Consider the following 26,356-nt stretch of genomic DNA (forward strand, 5'->3'; position numbering starts at 1 on the left):
TTAGAAAACAGATGAAGAATCTTCTCTTCTGCCTAAATTTGACTTCAGAGCCCTAGGAATGTAGGTAACCGCAGTAGCATTCCTATAAGCTCTACTTGGACGTTGAAGCATAACTTCATTCTGTAAGAACAAAGAAACCCAAAAGAAGCTCGAGGGCTGCTATTTGAATGTCTGATATATCCTTGAATTTGCTGATTGTAATGTCTTTGTGAATGTAATATGAACAGAAATGTCTGACGTGAAAATGTACCTTCGGTTTATAAGTCATCCACAGTTACAAACAAAACCAAAACACCTCCTCTTAATTATCACAACTATGTACGTATACACATACATGCACATACAATACACATTACGTATACATATGCATGTGTACCTAAGTAAATTATTTTTTTCTTTCAGGTGTATGCTAAGAGTTCTGGATTCCTTTGGAACTGAACCAGAGTTTAACCATGCCCATTATGCCCAGTCTAAAGGCCACAAGACACCATGGGGAAAGTGGAACCTTAATCCACAGCAGTTTTATACAATGTTCCGTAAGTATCTCTGTGTTTAGAAATAATTTGGAGCCTTAAAAAGAAATGCTGTCATTGAGAAGAATTTTTGTATTATGGAAGACAAGTTCATGGTTTAAGAAAATGCAGCTGCCAAGTGGGCAGAATCATAGGTGTCAGTAAGTGTCTGTAGACTGTGCAAAAGCTCTATTGTGGTTCCATTCAGCAATCGGGATATAACAATATCAACGTAATATAAATAATGGCAGGGAACTTTTTTCTCAGAGTACCAGCGGAAAGTGGTGATTGTCTTTTCCTTCAAGTGTCAGTGAGTTTGCTTTTGTTAGTTTTGCCTTCTCAATCCCATTAAGGAGCAATAGGTTTTTCAGGAACTTGTTAGACTGTGTTTTTATAAACTGCACTCCTGCATTTCATCATGTTAAACTGAAGTTTCTAACTGTGTTGTTGTATTTCTGCTTTTTCCCTCAACAACTGAGCAGCACAACTCTTTTGCTATTTCTTTGCATTGAAGATTAATAAACTAAGACTCTACAAAAAAAATTTTTGTGTATACTTTTTGTTGATTTCTTTGAATTTTCACCTAGCCTATTTTTATGTTATGAGCATTCATCCTGAAGTGAACTGATCCACATTTATTTGCCAGCAGTGCACAAAGCTATTGAAAAATAAGTAGTAAATTTCAGCATTGCTGAAGATCTTTGAAGCATCATTAAATATCTTCCAAAAAGTCCTAAAAAAGAAACAGAACACAAAAAACTATAAATTCTGTATAAACTGGGTCAGATTAAATGGTCACTGTGACCTGCTTTAGCTCTAGTCTTTGACTTCACGGCACTATGTTTTAGAATCAGAGGATCTTTCTCTTGCATGTTGCAGTTTGTTCTCTCTGAAAGGTGCAGAAAGATTCACTACTGACATGCTTGCTTGAGAATAAGTGAGGCTTAAGAAAGAGAGAGGCGCATGCTGTTGTGTGCAGCAACTTCTCAGCCCAAGTCTGTAAAGAAGCACATCATGGTGACCAGCTTGACCTCCAAAGTTTGGTGACGGTCCCTGTCCGAGACTAAGGCCAGGGCATGCACTGTTCTCTCTCATCAGACTTCAGAGTCAAGCCTTTCAAACTTTTCTGCTTTTCATAGCAGAATTATACATGCTGCTGTCTGGTTGACATGCTTTTGATTTCAGTTGCCCTGTAAAATTCTTGAGAGGGGCATATTTTGTCTGTCAACATTTGCTGTTCAAGTTTTTCCAGAGAAATATAAGTGAAGGTTGTTCAAAAGATAAAACACTGCATTCACAGTTGTTTCGAAGCAAGTAACAAAACATGTGGTGGGGAAATGTGACTTGGAAGTGGTTACAGAGTTTGTGTCTGGACATTAGTAAGCAGAGCTTGTTCTGTATCCACATGGTTTGCTAATATTTATTGGTTTATGTCCTAAATGGAAAAGGAGCCAAAAGCTCAATCGTGCTGTAAGTAAGTAGTCCAGCTGTTGGGAAATTTCTGTGTGAGGTCCTGTTCAAGACAGCACCAAGGGTGATGATGCACTTCAGGAAAATAGTTGCGTGAATACTTGTGGTACAGCTGTGTGCTCTGTGTGTGCACTCCTCAATCCCACTCCATGAAATGCAGAAGAAAATAAATCTTCGCTATAGAGAGCTCTACTGTGGCAGTATAGACTGCTGTTACAGTCTCTTGTTCAGAGCAAATCACTTCATAAAGAATTTTCAGAGGAGTATGACTGTGTTGGAATTTCAATAAATAATCATTTCCGGTTTTTACTACTAGAAATGACTGTGGGTTTTCCTTTGCAGGCGAAGTGGTAAATAGATTGCAGGCAAACTCATTCTGAAGCATGAGTGAAGGATTTTGCTTCTTTTTGTACTAGATGCAGAAAAGTCAGCATGTTTTGTGATATTTGCAGTTTATTTTTTGGTTTTGTTCTCTGCTGCAAAGGTAGCACCATCTTTATGGAGTTGTGATTAAAAATGCGTGTTATGTGCATCAGTAAAGGTTTTATGACAGATGGGAACCCTGGACAGCTTCCCAAGATCCCCAGACTCTATTATGTTTGGAGAACTCTGATTATAAGGGCAGAAAATTATTACTGAGCAACAAGCAAGCCATATTCAAACCTGTGGCATATTACCAAATGCTTGACTGTTCACTGAGCTTTCCAGAAGCATGAGAGGGGGCTTTTTTCCCCCTTTTAATGGGTTGTTGTTGTTGGGGTTTTTTATTTAAATTCTTTTGTGCAAAACAGCAGCACTGGTACTTCTAAAACTGCATGATATTGCTTAAAAATCCTTCTGAGTGCTTCCTGTCGGTGATGTTTGAGGCACTGAATTCCACCAGTTCCAAGTGCTAACTTTAACAAAGGTTTATTTTTCTTTTGAGTGTGTACTGCTTTGCCTCTCCATTGAATGCAGTCTCTCATCCAAAAATATGAAAGGATGGAAAAATGCCCCTTTTCAGGCATATTTGCAACGTGCCATTTGCTATGCTAAATTCTAAAAAGTCCTCGGGTCTAAGTGAGTGCCTAGCTGTTGCTGAGGCATTTTTTGGAAAAAGAGTAATTGTCATTTGAAAGACTAAATGTAATGGCAGAGTGAAGTGTACACTGTGTATGGTTTCTCTGTTCTACTGCATTATCCAGTTGGCCGATTTTCAGGAATCAAAAAGAAAACCCTCATAATTGCAACAGAACTTTATTTATTTTTATAACTCTTACTATAGGTTTAGCTCTGCATGTATCATAACTGCCTGCGACACATTGTCTTTGGTTGTTTTTTTGTTGTTTGTTTGAAATGTTTTTTAACTTAGCAAAATCTCCTTAGTAAGAAGTTGTCAGCTTGTATGCCAGACTTTGAGAGAGAGGCTTATAGAGGACATCCTAGCGTTTATTGTAGCCTATTACAATGTAAACTTGTGAGGCTGTGACACTTTTTAGAGGCACAAATATCCCTCGTGTTGGAGAAATTTTTATGTAGTGGGGATGGACTTCTACCATTTTTACCTGAAGCCTTGAATATTGGGAGTCCATCCCTGGAATTAAATACCCTGTATAGAAGAAGAAGGAAAAAAAAACCCCAAACCCAAAGCAACAAAAACCCCCTTAGTTTTAATGAGCCTATAGATAGGTATTTGTCTTTATAGGTGAGGAGAACAGTCACTGCTGGAAAAAGACTAACAGAGGCTAAAAATAAAATAGAAAACTAAGAGTAAATTACGTATCTTTTGCATGTACATGTTTTTTCTGGGAAGTGGATTAACAATTTTGCCAACTTCAGTTGTCATCTCTCAATATTTTATTAGATACATCTGAGTGAATTAGGCAGTAAAATTTGTATTCTGATCCGCATAGTGTGACTTTGTAGGCTAGTAAGTAGCATGGATACGTAATACACAACGGGTTGGGTGGTTGATGTTAGCTCTCAAGAAATTTACTAAAATGTATGTATGACATTGATCAGCATACAGCTTTGTAAACAAGCATAAACCCAGGGCTTTTTCAAATTGTTGATAATGCATCTCTGAATTTGTCAAGCTGAATTTCTTCAGGTTCTCTTATCTCTAATAATAAAAAAGTGTAGCGCACAAAAATTCATTATTACTGGCCTCATTCCAGCTGCAGAATTTTTATTGTCAGCAACGAGCCAGCAAACAACTGCTTACTTCAGTAGACATGTGCAACAGGACTTAAAATTAATACGATCTAATCTCGATAATAAAGCAAACAAATGAATCTCTCGGCATGAATGTGAAGGAAGTAATCTGTTGAATATGTTCCTTATACCTACTTTTCTGACAACATTCATGCTTTTGTGAATTACATTAACTGACAATTTAAAAGGTTTTGAATATGCTCTGTTTCTTGCAGCTCACACTCCAGATAACAGCTTCCTTGGCTTTGTGGTAGAGCAACATCTGAATTCCAGTGACATTAAACACATTAATGACATCAAAAGGCAGAATCAGTCTCTTGTTTACGGCAAAGTAGATAATTTCTGGAAGGTGAGTTTTCTATACTTACATACTTGGGCAAATTTATTTTGATCAATATAATAAAGCATAACTCTAAATTTAAAAGTATCCCTTCTCTCTAAATGGATTAAGTTCTTTTCTGAAAATAAAGATATTTAAGTAATTAAGTTGAATGTTTTGAAGTCTTTCTGATGAGGAAACTTCTGTCTAGATTGATGTGGATCCTTTGCTATTTATGTACACCGTTCTGATAGAATAATAAAAAAAATATCCTGATATTACAATAATTCTGGAAAAATGCAGAAGCTGTTAAAAGTAGTGGGAAATGGATGGTGTCAGAGGCTTTGTGAACTTCAGTCATATGCAAATGTGTCTTTCAAGTATTTCTTTTCGTACGTTTGTGCTACATTTTGAACTGAAAATTGTGTTTCACTAAAGACCCTAAAAGTGTTTAATCTCATTTTATCTCCCTGTAATAGTAGCAGAGTTTTGTTTCTGAAATACTGCAATTACTGTACTGTCTCCCATCTGCAGACAAGAGCTGCAGAATCACAACACGGAGGTCTGGTCATATTTTCGCCAGGTTAAAGTCCCATGTGTTGTTAAGCCCACAGTGGTCTGCTTTTTGTCCACTGTCCTTTTCTGGAGCTCCTGCTTCCAGGCTGCCACATCTGGGAGCGTCTGCCTCATGCAGTTGTCAAAGAAAAGTCATTACTTACTGATAACTGGATTTCTTTCAAGTTACCTCTAGCTTTGTAAGCCCATATACTCTTTATGCCTTCCCTCATGCCTAAAAAACCCTTATTTTAAGCCTCCTATCAACTCAAAAAGGAAATGGTCAGTACATGCTGTGCCATACGTAGGACCAAACAGTATGACAGTACGAGAGCACCCATGTCTCACATTGTCTTTCTTTTTCTCTTCTTCGGTGTGAGAATATTGGTCTTGCACAGTTTTCGAAAGCACAGAAGCAACACGTAGTCTGATAACTGTGATTATGCAGAACAAGTTCTTGAAAATGATAGCTACAAGTACAAATGGTCCATCTGTGAGAAAAACAAAACTTTAAGAGAAATGGGAGAATGTTTTTTGCTGCCAGTGGTAGCAAAAAGGTAGAGCTGAATGCTTCTTGGCTACTGTGCTTAACAAGTATTCATGTTAGCTGTGCATGTTCAGTTGTGATCTCTCAGGTTTATGTTTGGGCTTACTGCACTCAGCCATGTACCGTGTCTTAAAAGGAAGGTTTGCTTTGCATTGTAGTCAATACTGTGACAGTTATTCTGTTTGGCTTATGGTATAGAAAGACATAGGATGCCCCCATCTGCAGTCTCTTCTGTCTGCAGAATGCCGGAGCAGAGCTGGGATCCTTTCATTTGAGTCTGTCTTTAGCTGAGGTTCTTGTACTTTTAGTTGCTGATCTCATTATCAGCCTCTCAGGAACAGTTGCATGTAATAATGATCTATACTTTGTGACCTGATTTGTAGTGCATATCAGCAGAACAGCCTGTTGAATAGTAGTTGGATATATAAGGAACAAGATACTTGCTTAGTTACTAAGGGTTTTTTTCACTGACATACATATCTTTCTCAGTTTATTCAGTCTGCATGAATTCAGAAATATGTATTAATAGCTTATGTGTCCAGAGGGGAGAACTGTGATTGCCTGGTCTGAGATTCTGTATGACACACATCATGTTCATGGGGTGATTAAGACAAAGCCATGGCTTTTTGGAAAAGAATATCCAATCTTGATTTTTTAAATAGCACACTATGGAAATCCCACTACTTTTTCTGGTTAAATTTTTGAATAATTGCCTTCTCCCTGAAGACTTTGCATTATTTCTGGTACAGATTTCCAAACAGTAGTTTCCAGTCTTAGCAGCTGCTACAGACTTTGGCTACTCGACTGGTGATGTTTCTGTTCTGTTTCCCTGCAGGAATATATAGGCTGAGGTCAAAGTAACCTGTAGACATCTCCTGAAAAGCCTCTATATGCTGAACCACTGAGAGCTTTGTGCTTTCCAATTCTTAAGTATTCTCACGCGCCTGTTTTCTCTGAACTTCTTCAAGATTATTCACATTCCTCTTGAAATGTGAATGTTAGCAAAGGGCACATGTGCTGTCCAAGCACCAAATCGAAAGGAAACACTCTGTGCATTGTTAGGCATATCCCCTTTTCACCATTAGGAGCTCATGTTTAGATGACTTCCCAAACAAAAGCCTTGTATCATTTTTTTTTAGGACTGCTGCTTTTCAAGTCACTGCTCCATTTCTATTAGTATTGTCCATCTTCTTTCTTCTAAGATGTACGACGTAATACCTGGCCATATTAAAATGATGACTGTATGTTTGCAACATCAAGCGCATTAAAACTGTAACTTGCAGATTGTAACTTCAGTCATGCCCATATGCACTGGTATATAAAGTGTAATCACTGCAGATAGGCTTTGTATCGGTGAGAATGTGGGATGTCTTATCTGGAGTGATAAAATCCTGTTCTTGTGATCAACAGAAAGCCTGAAGTAATCTTGTGTCTGTGTAATTTGCTTATTTCATGTTTCCTTCATTTTCCCTGTTCAGTGCTCTTTTCATCTGTCACCATGGCTTGTACATATCTTGTACAGAACCAGACTAATCTATTTATCCTGCTCCTTTTCTTTATATCGAACATGGCCAATTAACAAAAAGTGTAATCTCCACAGAATACACATGTCACTGCTAGATTTGATAAGTCATTAGAGAAGCACAATGTGGAGCGGAGAGCGTTCCAGTCCCCAGACTGTGGTGCTTTTGGGGAACAGCAGTTGCAAAGGAAGTGTTTGATTTTAAACCAAGCAGGCTGAAATGGGACTGAGGTATGCACAGGACCTTTTTCCCCGGTGGTGAGACTAGAATAGCTAACTGCCATCATGGTTTTATATAGCCGTGGACATGGGTCATTTTCTGCATTTGGCTAGCTTGTAAAAAAAATTAAAAATAAGGCTGCCAAATTACTTGTAATTTCATCTTTGTTAGAAATCCCCATATTCCCAGCTCTGCTGCATGTCTGGGCAGAGTTGGTGACGCTAGCTCAGGCCACCTCCTTAAACTGTGTACACTAACCAGGTTATTGTAGCTAGAAAATTATGGATTGCTTACAATGTTCTGTCTTCCCACGTCATTCAATGGGGCTAAACTCTGGTATGAACATGAAAGTAACAGTGGGAGGAATACAGTGATGACTTCTGTCAGTTCTGCCAGTTAAGAAAAAGATGTGAGCCCATGGCCTCAGACCAGTGGCATTCATCCCGTATTACTGTGGGCAAGTCTGAGTACATCTTGCTGGAGGTCAGAAAGGTTGTAAGCTCAGAGACAGTAAGATACATCTTGTTTACTTCCCTCTGATAACTAAATCAGTCTAAAGTGGGTTGAGGATTACAAATAGGAGGCTCTAAAGAATTTTGCAACATTTCTAAAGGTTATTCTTAGAGGTAAACTGTTGAGGGCAACATTTCCCAAGTTTTGGATGTGTTATAATCAAAGGTTTCGGTTTTTCTCTGTGATTTCTGGCAGTACTAAAGAGTAAAGGGAGCCCTATCTCTCCCTAAGTGAAAAAGAAGGAATGAATAAAATGTGAGTGAAACCTAGAATGCTCTCCATTATCAAAATTGGCTTTAATTACAGCACATTTTAATTAAAAGGGAATGTTTGAAGCCTTTCATGTTGTCTTAGCTCCTGTTCCATTCTAAGCCTTTTCTTTGTTCTTCCTTCAACTTCCTGTCATACTATTCCAATACGTCTGTCCTTGATCCTAGAAAGAAAGTCAAGATTACTTTTACACGATTTGCTATGTATTTTTTTGTAGGGTGCTGAGAGAAATCAGAATTTTGCTTGTATCAGAAAATAGCTGTAAATGCATAACATACAATTGTATGATGATTGCTGTAGTAGATTATATTACAGTGTATTCAAGTTGTCTTAAAAATACTGATATATTTAAAGCCAAAATAATGTGTGAGTTTGTTACTAATGCCACTTAACAAGATGGACATTCTTCTAAAATGTATGCTGTCTGCATAACAAGTTTGAAAACTCAGAAATGGGAGATGGTTACATTTAGCTTGTTCTCAACAGGAGAACATAACCACCACAACATAACCAAGGCTGTTCTTACTAACACCTCCCCTTTATAGCTCCATGTGACATATGTAATTTCCTTATCGTATGCCCTCTTGCATGAAGTGGGAGCAAGAAAATGAGGAGAATTCAGAGAGGAAAAATTGTACTTCTAGGAATAGTTCTGTTACGTGCAGAGATCAGTGTCTCACTGCTGGCAGCGTTGCCTTTTCCCTTCCTTCCGATTGGTTTGTGAGCTTCATATTTAGCAACATACTTTGGCTGAACGTTTCATTTCATGTTTTTTAAGCTAAAAGAAACATAAGGAAAGGGAGAAAAAGATCTTTATCACCTTTTCTCTCCCATGTGGTCAGTACACGCACAAACTTGTGGCGTTTTTATTTCCTCTTCCTCCAAATGTGCAGCAGCACTGTGGGCTTATCTATCAATGGCTTATCTATCAATCAAAACTTACCCTAGTTGCTGTCAGCAGGCATCAGAAGCACTGTCCTGCTTTATGCCATGTAACAAATGGAAATGAGCCAGTTTTGTTCAGGAACATTTCTGAAATTGACCTTTTGCTTCTGAAAGAAGTATAGATCAAAAACCTGAGTAAAGCAAAGTAGATGAGCAGCTATAGGTGGTAAATAAGTATATGTGCATGTTCACTTTTGAAGACTTATTCTTCAACATTTGTTAGGAAAATTAGAATTTATTATGAAAAAAGAGAGAAAAACATGTTTTCCATGAATAGTTACCTTTCAGGCTATCAGTGATCAGCTTCTCCTTTTGCAGAACTCTGCAGCTGTGAAATGAATGAGTGGGGTCTTAAAATACCAATTAACACAGTCATCTACTAGTATTTGATTATGACAAAACCAACACCACCTTTTCTTCCTGTGGTCTCACTTCCTGTTTCCTTCTGCACCCCTGCACTTTCCTGCTTCAGTACTTACAGTGCACAAGTATGTCTTGTTGCTAGTTCTGGAAATTTCCATTCAAAGGACAGGAGATTCCTGGTCAGGTGGTAGCGCACATTACAGAACACTTGTCAAATTTTTCAAAAACCTCCGTGTGAAAAACAAAAAAAAAAAATCCCAAAGAAACAAAGAAAAAACCACAAAGGAGAAAACTGTGGATGAAGAACTGCAAGAGATGACAAATAAAATAAAGATGAAGACAGGGAACTGAATAAGCAGGATTTTGAAGAACCCGAGTCTTTACTGAGATGTTTTATTCATTCTTTATGCAAAGATTATGTATGTGCAAATTAATACATGTATATATTTTGCGCTAATGTGTACTTTAAGCAGATACATGTGGTAGCTGCCTAACAAGGAAACCAAATGGACGTTCAGGGAAGAGCAGAAGCATGGCAAAGTTACTTGGTACTTCCTTCGCATATTCTCTCTTTCCAGCTTGTTTTTGGGGCTTATTTTCTGAATCTGTCTATTGATAAACTGCTGACACACTTTTGAGATCTCTGTAAGAGATGACTTCAAAGCACTTTCCGATCATGAACTTACGCAAACTTTTTTGCCTCCACAATGTTCACTGCCATGGAGTCCCTCAAATCTCTGACCTGTTGCAAGAGGAATCATTAACTTTGAGGTTTTTCTAAACTGCCTCTTGCTAGCTTTGTTTGACTGCCTTTGACATTATGAATAGTCAGTCACCATCCATGTTCTTTATGCCAGTTACGGTTTTGTAAACTTCTTTCATATTCTGCCAAGTTTTCTTTTCCAAGCTGAAGAATCGTCAATGAATTAGTTACAGGTTTCTGTATGTAACAGTGGAAATTCAGAAGCCTGGATCCTTCTTACTCCTCTCAGAAATGCAACAGTGTTCAAGAAGGGAGGGAGAGAACTGTGGTGTTATAGAACAGCTCAATGATACTATCTTTATTTCTCAATTCCTTTCTAAATAGTTCCCATCATTTACTTGGTTGGTGGGTGGACTGACTGCTACTGAACTTTGGACTGATTTTTTTTTTTTTTTCCCCATGGACCATAATCATGTTGTAGTAATATGTAAAGTCTTCATTTTTGAGTGATGCAGGTTAGCTCAGGTCCATTATTCATATGTGAAGCAAGGACTGGTTTTCAACATGAGCATCACTTTGTTTATATTGAATTTATCGGTCATTCTGTTTCCTAGTCACTCAGTCCCTTAGATTATTGAGGGAGCTTTTTCAAAAGCTTTGCAACCCCAAGTGTTCAGTATTGTCATGTTTTGCTCCAACATTTTGAGGTTAGTTTCAGTTTTGCTACTCTGAATAGTACGTATTGATTGCACACTTTGTCACTTCTCTGTTCTCTCTTCACATGATGACTATTCATTCATAAGAGTGATTCCATTCTATCCCAAAGAGACTTAGTTCCTTTAAGAACTTTTAAAGAACTTCTACATGCTGGTTGGCTTCTTCAGAGTACACTATCAGTTTGGTAAGAGAGGATTTCCTTGTACAGAGAGAACCGAGTGTTGTAATTTTATTGGGTTTATATGGTTATGTAGTTAACACTTTATTTAAGATAATTTGCTCAGTGTAGAATTCACACTTGTTACTCATGAATCACTGAATCCTCTCCAGATCCATTTATAAATCCAATACTCTGCATTAAGTACTCCATGGCTAGCAGATGGAATTTTTTTTATGTGATCTCCAAGAGACATCATCTATTCTATGTGATTTACCACTGTAAAACTGTTAAGTTAAACACTGTATCTATTTAACTCTCTTAATATTGTTGTACGTTGAATTCTCCAGCATGTCTTCTAGTTCGTCAGTGGACAAGATTTTCATTATTCAAGGATGTCTTGAAAAGTCTTTAAGACTGTGACAGCTCTCAAAAAGAGGTTTTTCCAATCTTAAGTTTATGTGACAATCTCAATTGTTATACATTGCGTATACACTGGATTTTGGCTTACCTTGGACTTGACACTTTGGCAAATAAGCAGATGTTAGGACTTCTAGACTTAATGGTATGCATTAGAATATACACAAAATCTATCCCAGTACTTAGTTCTCTGAGTTTCCTTTGTCAAGCTTTATAAAACCATTGTCTTCTGACTCTTTCAATGTTAGTAAGACCGAGTATATGGGCTGTTTTACATACATTTTGCAGTTTGAACTTTCAACCCATAATCCAGTTTAGGACTGAATCAAGCTCTATTGTAATGTAGTTGGCCTGTAGTTCCGAATATGTGGTGCTTAGTTCAGTGCTGAATTTCTAGTCTTCTGTGAGGGTACCTGAATGATCTAAAATTTCAAAATACTGTGATTATCTGACTGACAAACTGGTGGTAAAGCAAAGCTCTTAATTACCACCATTTACTAAAAGCACAGTTTAGTTCTTAATGCATCATGTTTCTATCATATTTTTGTAGCTTTTATACTTAAATTTTTCACCCACCAAACTTCAAATTTCAGCCCTTCAGACTGTCTTCTTGTCAAAATTGTCCTAGGGAAAGGCTTATCAGACAGCTGTCATTTGATTTCTTTGATGAGAAAAGCTTTATCATGATGCTTTCAAAAGTAGATGGAAGTAATTGATGAACAGTAATAACAGTTCTGCAGTTAATGATCAACAAAAAGTACTTTCCTGAACAGCATGTTTATTTTAGCTGCTGAAAATCTTTTTGAAATTGTTTCAGAATAGGTTTGTGTGACTTACCTTTACACTTCCATTTTGATGCTGAGGAAAAATAATTGGCTTTTTTTTTGGATGTGTTTATCTTTCATGCTTAAAGTCTAGATTTGCAGTTTGAACAGCAGATATGGGTGAATAGTGCGGGCTGATACAAACTCTGCAGAGAATGTTGATTTTGCGTTACTAGCCAGCAGCCCATGATCTTTTCTCTTTGAATTCATTTTGGAGAAAGTAAAAATCTGGAGTTTACCGTTAAATGATTTAAGACTAAAAGATACTTATTATCTGTGCCAAGCAAGGAAACTCAGGAAGTGGATTAACAGTTGAAGGAATGCTGACCTTTGGTTTGCAAATCACATTTCTTGATTTATTTACTTGTAGCCTTTCTATTTATAAATGCCGTATTTATACTCTCTCATTTTCTACTTCAATGTTTTTAATGTTTAGAGTGGAATTATCTGTCCTGATTATTTTTGCAAAGTGGCTTATTACAGTATAGGCTTTTATACTACACTTTTCTACAAGGAATATGGAAATTCAAGATGACTGAAATACAGGAGGAGACAAATGTTAGTGAGATTCATGTAAAGTGTAAGGAGCTAATGGTATTTTTATGGTACTTTATAGATGATTATGAAAGCAGATGTTTTTGACTCTAAGTGAATGAGGGAGTCAAGCAGTGATTGTTTTCTGAGGTTTTGGGTTCTTTTCTGCAGAAAGTCAGTTGAGTTAGAGTGCATTCATGTCATCAGTTTGTGTGACACGAGCCAGTAAAATCTGGGGCAAGTGTGTTTGTGTTCTTGCTATAGGCAGATCACATCAGTAGTACCTGTGCTTCATCGTCTGCTCTTCCCATGCAGAACACTGCAGCCTAGCTCACAGGCTCTGTACTAAACGCCAGGCAGGCAGGATTGAGGTATGCCTTTAGCAACAGAGCGCTGCTGCGTTCTGGAAACAAGACTCGGCTACTCCCATCTGTATTTCTCCTGCACATTTGCAAAGAGAAAGTACTATAATGGATTTTCTTTTGACAAAGCACATGAGCTTCTCAACAGTTTCTAATTATGATACTTTACAAATAATAAGAACATGTCTTTCAGAGTAATTCCAATTTGAAGTAAAAGGGAAAATAAAAAATGCAGCAAGCTTCTAGTTTTTTAAAAAAAATTGTGTTAATTAACAATAACGGCAGCCACATCCAGCAAGAAAGCACATTTGTCTCCATTTGTTGGCAGTTTTATATAATACTTAGCCCAGGACATTGTCTGACTGGTGTAGCCTTGGCGCAGCTGCCAGAACGGGGTGAACATAATGAGGCCGGCAATCCACTTCATCACAAGCGGTGTCACCAGCAGGGCAAGCTAAAGCCAGAAGCCAGTTGTTATGTGATGTGAAATACCCTGTGTACTCGAACATATACGAACAGTTAGTTTAGCAAGGATGTTTTAAGAAGCGATAGTGGTCATTCATCTAGGCCTGATAACCTTATTGCTCCTCCTAGATTTGAAAAGACAGAATTTTCACCAGTCTACTTGCCCTTTGAATGAACTTCAGTAAAATTGTTGGCCAGCTTTCACACAGGGCTGTGGAGGCACAGCGTACAGGATTTACGTGACCAAAATAGTGAGGGAAAGTAGAATTCTTGAAAAATTCTCTTGCTGCCAAGAAGTATAGAAACTTGTAGCCTGATTTTAGAGCTATTACTAAGGCTAATGTGCAAATATTGAGGGAAAGTCTCTTTGATCTGTGCTGCATACTGGCTGTAAATACAGTCTACAGCTAATTGCTTTTGGAATGCTAGTAGTCTTTACATCTCAAAAAACATATGGCACTGAAAATTAAAGTAATTCTTGTTTGCAAACTAGAATGGTGTACCTTTTTTTTTTTTTTTTTCTTCATGTGAACCTAAAACCATTACTCTTCTCTGGGTCTATTCCAAAATACCTTTAAAACATTAGGGAACTGGAATATTTGTAGGTATCTCATGGGACTCGGATACTGGGTATTTAGATAAAGATGTGTACTCAGTTATTCAGTTCTCAAGAGTGCATTTTACCAAAGCAAGATTCACCCTTTTCTTCACAAAGATCAACAACAACTAATTTTTTGCATTTCTGACAAAACTAGTGAGAATGTGATATTTAAATGTTTGGTTTGTTGGGTTTTTTTTAGTATTTTCAGGCCATGTATTGTTCAGGCATGCTGAGATTACAGCTATCTCATGGTGACCTGTCCAAATAGAAATGAATAAAACCTTGGTATTGATTTATTTATGCATATACTATGAATAAAAAAGCTGCAGCTCTTTTCCAATCTAGTAGAAAAGAAAAGTAATAATGTAACAATAGATCAAATATTACAGAAATCATATAAGAATAAGTGAACTACTTTTTCTGGCTTTTGTGGTACAGGAAATAAAAAACCAGCTGTGATTGAACACTGCAGCTTGAAATGTGTAAAGACTGAAAATATTTTATTGTTGCTATTACAGGATAAGAAGGCTTATCTGGACATCATCCACACGTATATGGAAGTCCATGGAACTGTTCATGGGACAAGCACCATTTATATTCCTGGCTATGTAAAAAACCATGGCATACTCAGCGGGCGGGATTTGCAGTTTCTACTGAGAGAAACCAAAGTAAGTTTGTCAAGAAGGAGTAGTGGCGGAAATAACTACAGACAGTGTCTGAAGTGCATGTATTTCACAAAAAAACCAAGCACTTCATTTGCCGTTCAGTTCCTTCATCTACTTCAGTTGTGGAGAGAGAGCAAAAGAGTGTGTTTTGCCTGTAGCCCCACAGTCACGGGAACTGAAGATAAAAGGATAGTATATACATTGAAATAAATAAACTTTTGTCCTCATGGTTAGAATGCTTTGTGGGATTTTCTGTGTCATTCCCATAATCTCTGTGGCTCTTTACAACATTAAAGCACTTCAGTCATTACATTTAAATTGGATGTTTAACTTTCAGTTGGTGAAAGAAGTGGTTTGTGTGTTTAAAATCAGCAAAATGTGTGGAACTGCATCACTTACTCCCCATTGTTGATAGTTTCTTGCTGTGCACTTCTACAGGCGAGTCTATTGAAAAAAGAAAGTGCCTCCCAGTCTTCCCACACTACTGCAGAGGTCGCCTTTTTGAAATATTTGGGAAAATGATGGTAATTTGACATCTCTGTGTGACAGCTGTTGGCAAATTATGACTTTTTAAAGGCAACCACTGTGTGTGTACTTGATGCATACAGATACACATAATGTTGCAGATGAAAAGTCAACATTTACTTTTGTCACAGATAATACTGAGATTACACAGCTTTTGCCTGTGTAGAGTATGAAATCACTGTGTTAATCATAATACTAATGTGGGAAGGATAGTGACAGTGTAATAACCCCAAGCACAAACAGTAACTTCCTCATGAAAAAAATAAATGTTCCGTTCACTGGAATAGTAAAATAAGCTAGTAGGCTTTCTATAGGATTACTGAAGTCCTTACAATGTACGAAGTACAGTATGGTTATGTTTGACTAAGTCTTCCTCTAATTCTTTATCAGCCATCTTGCGTGTATTAACACTAAAAATCTTGGTTTTCAATATGAAGTATAGCTCATCTCGTTGTTATCGGTTATATTTACTGTGCTTTAAGATGCACTATAAAGACACATTGAATTTTGGACAATTCAAGTTGATACATGCATATTCTGCTGCTCAGCACAGTGCAGTTACGGGGTTTGTGACATGAGGTAGCCAGGCTAGTGACGCTCGGGCTCTGACTGGTAATTGCAGTATCAGATGGAAGATAACTATCTTGTGATTCTGAAGTACTCCCAAGGTCAGTAAGTTGCTTATTTTTCACAAATTGTATTTTTGTGAAAAGCATGGATCTACGCTGTATTGTTTTCAGAGTCCTATGAGAATTTTAGATTTTAATGATTTACTGTACTGCTGGTTTACGTTAGGTTTTGGGGTTTTTTTTCTTGCTAACATTGGTGGAAGTCCTTTGAGAATTTGCTGCATTTCTTGGTAGATGGCACAGAGAAATGTATCAGTATGTTTCAGAACCCTGTCTCAGGGTCATCAAGCCTTCTTTTTATCATGTCATCTTTTTGATACAACCTTTCTTAACAAACATTTTTTATTAAGTCTGCAAGCAGTATTTTCGTATGGCTTTTCTGAACTTTTGGTAGCAGATTTGCAAATATGCTGTTTTCCTTTAAGAAAGTTATTTATTCATGGTGCAGCCAGGCTAACAAAGCTTAGACCTGATGATAGCAGTTAGGAGTCCATCAGTTTCTTCTAATACTTATTGTCAGGCAAATGGGATTGCAATGTATTTCTGATGTTGCAACAAATGAAGTGAAATTAGATATGACTTACGGCATCATGGATTTCAGTTATTATTCCAGTTTAATACTGTTCCATTATATCTAGTTTAACAGAAGGTGAAACAGCAGCATCCTGAGATTGAAAGTGGAAACTGAGGTTTATCATGTAATTTCTTTAGACTTTTTCAGTTGGAGGCAGATTTTTGTGTTGGTGGGTTTTGGGTTGGTTTTTTTTTTTTTTTGCTAGCTGGTGCTTAGTATCTCATAGGTACACTGTCCTGCTTTAGCAGATGGTTGCCTCTCAGTGTTGATCAACAGATGTACTTGCTCTAACACAGTTTCAGGTTTTGATATCCTTTAAAAGACAGTACTTGAATGTAGCTTAGCATAAAACACCACTCACCTGTCTCTGCCAGCCATCTGCTGCCTGTGTAGGTCAATTGTGTTTGTATCAAATAGATCATGGATTGAATTGCTAAAAGAAGTGCAGGTTTTCCACAGAAATCAAGCTGACTTGAATGGGAGCTTTGTGCCCTGAGTGTATGTGTGCACGTGCATCCACTGATGTTCAAGGACACTTTTTAACCATAATCACTTTAATCGCTAGGCAACATGACCAGAGCCCTGTAATGAATTTAGTTATGGGGTTTTGTCACTAGACAATCAGTGTGCTTAAAGTATGTGAATAATCGGAGCCGTAACTCCGGGACAGTAGCATCTGTAGGTACAATGCTCACTTGAACCATCTAGCCTGTTTGTTGTCTCCAGGCAACAACCTTTGTCTTTAAGCTTCCAGAAACTTTCAGATTTTTTTCTTTTCCTAAACATATGTTTTGATACCCAAGGGCAAGGATTGTCTTCCATTGCTTGTGATTTCAACATTGTGTTAGCAAGTTTTTATTAGGTCAACTGACAAATGATCTAGTTTTCAGCAAGTCAGAGGTAAATAATAATTTAACAAATCACACAGTTTGTACTCAGAAGTGTGGGTTTGTGTTGCACTGGTTCTTTTTGCCCTTGGACAGCAAAATACCAGTAGGTGATGGCACAGTCGTGATTCTCGATCAGAGCTTTGCATTCCCAAAATCTATTTGGCCTCTCTGCAGTAGCTGGTATAGGACCTAGCTCTTCTCAAAAGCATGCAGCTGCCATTTCATTCTGGTATGTACTATAAAGCAATGCATTTCAGAATAAGTGCGTTTTCCAAGCAGGAGGGGGCTTTTTGAGATTCATCATGGCTAGTTCAGCTGTGTAGTGCATGACAAAAACAAGACATGTCAACAGTTCCTAATGAGAAGATGTAAAGCCATTCATCACGTCAGAGGAAAATAGGGTAGGCAAGTTGGCAGCCTTCCTGCCAACTTAGGTGGCTTCTTGCCAAGTGGGCAGCTGGGGGAGTTGGACCAGACTCTCTTGGAAGAACTAGTACTGAATTCTTGACAAATAGTCCTCCCTTCGAGAAAGTTTCAGATGCAACTTTTTACTTCAAGTCACTGAATTTTTGAGGGAATTCAGATTCTTTTACTAAGTGGAATTTACAGTTTCTGAATGGCGATTAATAAAAGTAGGAGCAACACTCTGTTTAGACAGAGAAAAATGTTGTTGCAGTGTTGGATAAGCAGGAATAGGAAAACAAACTTTTTTTTTCATGTTGCCTTTTATGAAGTAATATATTTTTTACCTCCACACGCCTCACAAAATCAGCTGAAAAGTCATTAACTAGTGATTCTATTCTAAAGTTGCTTCAATCCCAAAAGGATTGACTTTTCCAGAAACTCTTTTATATTCATGAGAAAAATATATCAAGATAGTTAACCTTTGCTGCGCTTCTCTTTCTGTAGTTCAGAAGAGAATATATAAGTTCAGTAAGAAGGCATACAAAAGTGGTGATAAATCTACCGACCTGACAGAATAAATTAGATAAAGTGCAGTAATGTTAGAAAGGGGAAAAGGAGGAGATAAACACTCCTGTTTATGAAGCTATAGCATTTAGTCTCTGGAATATGATTTTTTTCTCTTAAATATTCAGATAGTCTGAATTAGTGTCAGTGAAGTAAAACATTCAGTCCTTATTTTATACTTTTGGCTATAATTCAGAAAGACTGTTTGCTCAAGTACGCATTTTAATAATACTCCGATCTAGTGCCGTAAACTCCACAAATAAATTGTTGAGTGTCAGCTTGAAAGTCAGTGGTTTCCGAAAAACAAAACCAAACCAGCCTGTTTTTTCACGGGACTGATTGTGAAGCGCTTTTCACGTCAGGCAATTCTCCACTTAGCTACTGCACCATGGAAGAAGGGCTGCTTACATTATAATCAGAAAAGAATGGCTGGTCTGGTGATTGCTGGCCAACTCAAAAGCCCGAAATTCCAAACCAGGGGTTCAGTTCACTGCAAAGGCAGAAAAGGTTCCTGAGGAGCCTTTCTTATGAAAACCAAAGTATTTGTGCTTAAAGGTTTCAACACCTGTTTTATGCAAGGTGAGATTGCAGATACGAACTCCCTTTTTTGATTCCTGCAGACCTTACAGGCACAGACCCACCTGGGTAGCAGACCTTGCAAACAAGGAAATGGTTTTAAAAAACCCAAACCACACCGCTGTTGCGATGATCATTTTACATCTGTATTCGCTGTTATCTCCTTCAGATAATACTTCTATACTGTAAACACCTGCTGGCAATCATCACATCATATGGGGCATTAGCATACACAGCCTACTGTGGCATGTGCCCACTGAAAGCACTGTATGAAAAATAGCAGTTCTGGCTTTCAAAAGCATTTGAAAGCTGAGAAAAATGCTCACATGCAGAAAATGAAATGGTTTCAAGCACTAATCAACCAGTAAAGCATAAAAGAATTCTACTTTGCATAGCAATTCTGCTGCAGCAAACAAAACAAGATCATGGCTAACATTTTTGAACTGTGTGTACCCGCAGTTACATTAGCAATGTTGTCAGATCTGGAGTTTTGCATTATAGATCTTCAGCCGTAGGGTGAAGGTGCCTCTCCACAGTGGCCTGTGTTACCAGACATAGCATCCAGTAAGAGAGTACCCTGAAAGCCATAGTCAGCACCTTACGTGGTGGAGGCAACAGCGTATATTTGTATCACAAAATAGTGGAAACACAGCCTGTTGTAAATCTTTACCGGTTTGTGGCAGAAAGTCTTTCACACGGCCTCAGCTCTGCTGCGAGTGGATGCTTGCTTCACTCAGACCTGAAAACTGTTGCTTGTTATTTCTGCTTTTTTCTTTTTTTCTTTTCCTTCCCTGCTTCCTTTTTACATAGTGGCTTGCAATATTTTTTGCATACCTCTAGGAATTACCTTGACAGATTGTTTTAGCCTTTCTGGAAATAAGTCGCAGGTAATTCAAAGGTTTAGTAAATTAGAGTATCCGAAGAATAAGATACAAAAATGACCTGTGTTGCTTGCATTCTGAATCATAACGAATGTGACTTTCTTGGGTGGGGCAGTTAAGATATTCCTCAGTTTTGCTGGTTTTTCTCAGGTCCTCTTTATAGTAAAAAAAAAATAATAGCTCCCTAACTAAGGAACGTTAATAAAGGGCAATTTTCAGGAGCAGAGTCTAGATTCAGTTTGGGAATTTCAGCTGACCTGGTGACGATGTGATGGAGAGTGGTAGAAGATTTTTGAGGGTTGATAGAAGGAGCTGGTGGGGGCTGCAGACAGCTGCGAGCCAGGCTGCAACCTCGGGCCAACAGGCAGCACATACACATGCAATCAGACATCCATCCTTCCTTCCTTCTTTCTTCAAAGGTATGGTGCTGCTTAGAGGTAAGGTTGGAAAATGGATGCGAAACAGGTGGTAAGCTATTTATTATAGATTAAGTGTTGACAGTGTGCTCTGCGCTGTCAAAACATAAAACCATGTTTCTTTCCCGATGGAGTTTCCTCCTAAATAAACGGATCAGTCAGACACAGAACTGTTCAGCAGTGCACAGCAGCAGATTATTAAAAAACTTAAAAACTAAGCAAACAAACCAGCATTCTGCACATAACAGACAAACACAGGACCGTAGGAGAATTGATACTTCAGATGGTTTTAATTGCTGGGTCTCAGCTGGTTTTCTGCCTGAACTAAGGAGTAGTTTAAATAAATAACATTATGTGTGCAGATTGCATTAAATGGTTTAGTGTCCATAGTTCATTATTTTCAAGAGATTACCTTTCTTTAAATTAAGCCTCTTTGGAGATGAAATTTAGTATATATTTTTTCTAACTAAGAGGTAAGGTATCTTATGCCATATATAAACCCTACATTTAGATAATCTGTGGTGGAGATAGTCTTTCAGATCTCTCTTTTTGTTGTTTTTTTGGTGTTATTTTTTTTTCTCAGCCACTGGAGAGTTTTATGTAAGATTTAAATCTGCAAGATAGCCAAGAAAGTTTTTGCAAGTAGGCAACCTTTTTAACCTGAAAATTGAAAACTGAAATAACAATATTCAGCTCCATGCAGTGAAAATTGTACATCCTCAACTATGCTGAGAAGCGTTAATATTATTTTTAAAATGAGCCAAATCAGGATTTTATACTGTTGTTGCCATAGGTTGGAGAGAATTGATGCTGCAGTGCCTGGCAATGTCTGTGCACAGTACTGACTACAGGTTTATGCATCGGTGTTAAGATCAGCTCCTAGAAAGGGCCATCGGTTTTGAATCTTCTGTTACTAGGATTTGTTTCCATCTTGCGGAAAATTTAATGCAGGATAGTATAATTTGACTTCTTTTAATACCTACATCCTGAATACATGATTCTAATAGTTATGAAGATTGCTTTTTATTCTCTTGAAAAAAGCAGTGGCTGTCTATATATGTTAAGTCATGCAGCAGTGCTGAGAAATTGCTGTTACAAATCACAGCTTGTAATCCTCCTGTTATACACACACATTCAAATAAAGGTGAAGAATCCTATATTTAATTCAAGGGTTTTAATTATGTTCAGCCAGGAAAGGGGTCAAGATCCACATAAAAGCCAGACAACTCTGAAAAAATATTGAATTTCTTTACAAGGGAGAAAAGCACTGCCTTTTCTAGAGCACTTGTAATCTCAGCTGGTGTAAGAATAGCTTTGTAATAAATTTTTTCTCCTTCAATTTACCTTGGGGGCGTTGAACCTTCTTAATCCTATGCAAACTCTTGCTGCCCAAGTACGGTGTCTTCAGCTGCTGTTTACTGCCATCTACCGTTTTAATTAGAAGACTTAATCAGTTGGCCAGGAGTGTGTGCATGTTGGCAGAACCAGCAGGTTAGCTGATGTGGGAGGAGGAAAGACAGTAGCGTAGCTGTTCGGTGAGGTTGCTGCAGTAAAGCCCATACCTGCGAGAGAGCCCCAGCAGTTTTATTTCAACATCAATCAAACCACCAAATGACTTTTTTTTTTTCCAAAAAAAAATAACTGAAAGAGTCTGTTGTTGCCTCAGCTCTGTGAAAAAACACCACAGTTTACTACAGATTATTGTCAAATGTCTTTTACAGGACATTCTGTTACTGCTTGGGTAGGAGGGAGTGAGCTGCTGAGTTTTTCCCATTTTCTTTTTAATGCTACATTTTTTTTAGGCTGGTACATTTAGGATGTGTTGTTGTTTATTTTAAGTTAGCTCTTACATTTCAGTTTTTGTAAAGAGCAAAAACTAAGATAGTCCTTGTTTTCTATTTTTCAGCTATTTGTTGGTCTTGGATTTCCATACGAAGGGCCGGCTCCTTTAGAAGCTATTGCTAATGGATGTGCTTTTCTAAATTTAAGATTTAACCCGCCAAAAAGTAGCAAAAACACGGAATTTTTCAAAGGCAAACCAACACTCCGAGAGGTAAGCTTTCTCAAGCTTGTTCATCTCTTTATTGAAAATTGTGATATTTTTTTTTTAGTAACACAGTATAGAAAAAATTGCATGCTTCATAGAATGGTTTGGGTTGGAAAGGACATTGCAAAACATCTAGTTCCACCCCCCTGCCCCGGGCAGGGACACACACACACACACACACCCCCCAGCCCAGGCTGCTCCCAGCCCCATCCAGCCTGGCCTGGAGCACTGCCAGGGATGGGGCACCCACAGCTGCTCAGGGCAGCCTGGCCCACCGCCTCGCCACCCTCACATTGAAGAATTTCTTCCTTATCTCTAATCTAAATCTACCCTCTTCCAGCTTAAAGCCATTCCCCCTCGTCCCATCACTACACGCCCTTGTAAGAAGCCCCTCTCCAGCTTTCTTGGCAGCCCCTGTAGGCACTGGAAGCCGCTGTAAGGTCTCCCCGGAGCCTGCTCTTCTCCAGGCTGAACAGCCCCAACTCTCTCAGCCTGTCTTCCCAGGAGAGCTGCTCCAGCCCCCTGATCATCTTCGTGGTCTCCTCTGGACTCACCCCAACAGGTCCACGTCCTGCTTACGTTGGGGGCCCCAGAGCAGAACACAGTACTCCAGGTGGGGTCTCCTGAGCACCGAGCAGAGGGGCAGAATCCCCCCCTCGCCCTGCTGGCCTCGCTGCTCATGACGCAGCCCAGGGTGCAGTTGGCTTTCAGGGCTGCGAGTGCACATTGTTGGGTCATGTTGAACTTCTCATCACCCAACAGCTCCCAACGTCCTTCTCAGGGCTGCTCTCGAATGTTCACTGTTTATTGCAAAAGGTGTGCAACTGTTGTTTTCTTTAGCCATTGATGGGATTATCAGTCCTTACTTTTGTAGAAAAACCAAGTTTATCCATTAACATATTGTTAAGCTTTACCTCTAGTTTTGCCTCATGTGTATATTCTGCTGCTTCTTATTGATAGATCGTAAACTGAAGTTTCCCTTGAAAACCTGATGTTCTGCCAAGGAACAGATCATGTCATATGATACGTGATGTGTCATTTGAGAGTGGTTTTATTTTGTTGAAGAAACAAACATTACTGTGTACTGTGCAGGAAGTAAAAAGGTGTTTAAGTAAATTATAAAAATGGCATTAGTAGTTGTGTGTATGTTTTAGGATAGGGTTTTTTTTCCTCCAGAAAAGACCTGCTCAAGGCACTGTTGAGCTATGTTGTTAATGGTCACAGCCCACCGTGTTTGTGGTTAAACACTGAGGATGTTTAGAGAACTGACTCTTTTAAGAGAACAGGAAAACCAAACCTCAAGCTTTCAAAACAGCCAGTTTGTGTTCAGCTCTAGTAGGAGAAAAAAGAGGCTAAGTAAACTCGCCCCTCATCCTGGCACTGACTTTGGAATAGATAAAGTGTAGCCTATACCGCTTGCAAGCATTTAACGGTCACGTGGCCATTTTTTACATTAGTACTTTTTGCCTGTGACCGTGTCTTGTTCATAGGTGTGTATATATGTATTTTCTTTACATACTTAGCTGAAGGGAAAGTCTTTTGGTAACAGACAATGAGAACCTTGCACAGCTATATTTCTCAGTTCAAGTTTACACTTGGATATATAAATTGTGTACTGATCAGCACCAGCTAGCTGATAAGCAAAAGACAGTTTCCTGTTTTAAACCAGGAACATAAATTCCTTATGATTTTATGATCCAGGACTCTAATTGCCTTTCAGCCTCTTATACATTCAGCTCGTACAGGACATGAGTTCAGACTCGCCCCTTCTCACAGTTTGCATTGCCAACAAAGGAGATGGCAGTAATGAGGAAAAAGTCTGTTTAAACTTTCTCCTTGGGCATGGCACCTTTCAAAGCTTTTCTTCTGTGGGTCGCTTGACTGTTCCATTTCCAGTTGATCTGTACGCAGATGCTGTAACTGGTCAGACTCAGTAAATAATCTGGACCGACCTAACTCTTTATTCGGAATTTTAGTGCTTGGAATGCCATGCTAAGCCCCACTGGCACGTGGCTGTGAACCTGACTTGCACAGAAAAATAATCTCTATTGACTGCTTTAGTACAAAATAATATAATGAACGTTATTCACAAATGTTACTGGGTTCACATGCTCTGCTGAGCTATCCTGAGAGTAACCTTTTCTCTAACTGATTTTCACAACTGCATTTAGATCCGATTTCCAGTAATCCATGTGCTTGTTCTTTGGGATTAAGAGTCAGTAAATGTTTCAGTTTTTTCAAGTGTTGATGGAGAACAACAAGAGCTTGTTGGTTCTGCAAATTGATTATCCATAGATGAATCTGAAGATAAAGCCCGTGTTCAGTACTGTTGTAAAGTAGCCACTGTAAGTCACTATTTCTCTCTTGTCCTAGGTAGAATTTACTGGGCTTGGGGGGAGTTAACTGTTTCCCCTTTACCCCAAAGATGGAGTTCTGTAGTAAAGTATCCGTACAAAACCTGAAAATGACAATTTTCATTTTAGCTTAGCAGTTGTTTTATCTTGGGACATGATTTTGCTGGGGGAAAGAGGCAGGGGGGGAAAAAATTACCTTCAAGCAGCTTGTTTTGTACCAATATTTGTACCAATATTTTTTTCCCATTCCCTCTACCCTGTCCCCGAAAGAAAACAAGAAGACATTCTATGCTAAATCTAGTTGAAATGTGTATTTGGTGGGTGTGGTTTCATTCATTTTATGCTTTTAGGAAGGAAAAAAGACCTGAAATCAGAAATGAATTCCAAATCTATTTATAAGAATTCTTACAGATTTTAATTATAGGCAGAGGGAGTATCTCCTGAGTATCTGAAACATTAAACCTTGGCTAATTAAAGCATTTCAGTATTGGGAAATAGTCTTAATATTTTTTGAGAATATAGGTGGAGAATAATTGGTGCAATAAAAGTATGTTACTCTTAATACAACAGCTACTAGTCTGAGAAGTTTAGTAGTTCATCTTCCAGATCAGATCTGGCTTTAACATTGCTGTTTTGTCTGAGACAGTAGAGAAAGAGTGGTCTAAGGCATGATTCCTAAAACTTTGTGGAATTTAGAGCTCTGTGTTACGTTCATAGTTTTAAAGGTGCAGTAGGTTTTTTGTTATTACTGAAAGCAGCAGGAATGTAGCTTTGGCCATTTGAAGTCCAGACAGAAGTGCCCTGGGAACTCGGTCTTGGTAACCCAAATGTTTAAGTCCATACAACGGCGGTAGAAATACTGTCGAAAAAAGGTTAGAATATGTCAGTCTTCGAGACACGTTGGAGCTTTTGGGGGAATTTAAAATACACCGATGGGAGCACAGCACAGGGGGCTGCAGGTGAGTGCAGGGAGCTGTCTGTGTGCAGGAGCAGCCGGAGTTCCTGGCCCAGCAGCCGCAGTCCTCCAGGCAGTCCCTGAGCTCTCACCACCCCATGCCCTGCAGCTAGAGCCCCTGGAGCACTGCTCTCGGATATAATGACAAGACTGGCTTCTCTTGTCCACAACCAAAATGCAATAGGCAAAATTTTTGTGAAGTAGTTTCTTGCGTTGATTGAGGAAGAGTTTCAAGTACAGTGTATGCCTAGTGCAGGACAAGACTCCAACAGGTGCAGTTTGCTGCTTCAGATCTTTTGCACTCTCTAGATTTTTCTTTGTATCATGCATAAAGAGGCAGCTGTATAAAAGTTGTCTATGGATAATTTGTCCCATAGGAGGTTTTTTGTATTTATTTATGAAGCAATTGTCTTGTGAGGCTAGTGTGAAAAACTCCCTTCTGCAGCTTTTGCTTCTCTCAGCGTGTTCATTTGCCTGTTCTTCTCACTCCTGTGCAGCCTTTCATAAAATTACTTTGTGCTGTCCAGCTAGTTCTGAAAGTAATCTCTGATATGATTTTTCTTAGTTATCTACTTGTGTATTTATTGAATATGCTTTCTGACAAAGTGGTGAGCAAAACAACAGTAAACACTGAGGTCAAGTTGCTCTTGTACTATCAGCAGC

The 26,356-nt window shown here is 38.5% G+C and overlaps 1 protein-coding gene across 2 annotated transcripts in view; it reads left to right on the forward strand.

The window, feature by feature from the left end:
• Positions 1 to 26,356, forward strand: part of MGAT5 (alpha-1,6-mannosylglycoprotein 6-beta-N-acetylglucosaminyltransferase) — a 131,918-nt gene that overhangs the window by 90,545 nt on the left and 15,017 nt on the right. For both annotated transcript variants that reach the window (XM_080399659.1, XM_080399660.1), the window contains 4 exons: positions 403 to 536; positions 4,391 to 4,524; positions 14,731 to 14,880; positions 22,244 to 22,390. In XM_080399659.1, coding sequence (XP_080255785.1) covers positions 403 to 536; positions 4,391 to 4,524; positions 14,731 to 14,880; positions 22,244 to 22,390 — 565 coding nt within the window. The remainder of the gene's footprint in view (positions 1 to 402; positions 537 to 4,390; positions 4,525 to 14,730; positions 14,881 to 22,243; positions 22,391 to 26,356) is intronic.

Source organism: Falco punctatus (assembly GCF_963210335.1).
Source record: "Falco punctatus genome assembly, chromosome: 8".
Classification (NCBI taxonomy): Eukaryota; Metazoa; Chordata; class Aves; order Falconiformes; family Falconidae; genus Falco; species Falco punctatus.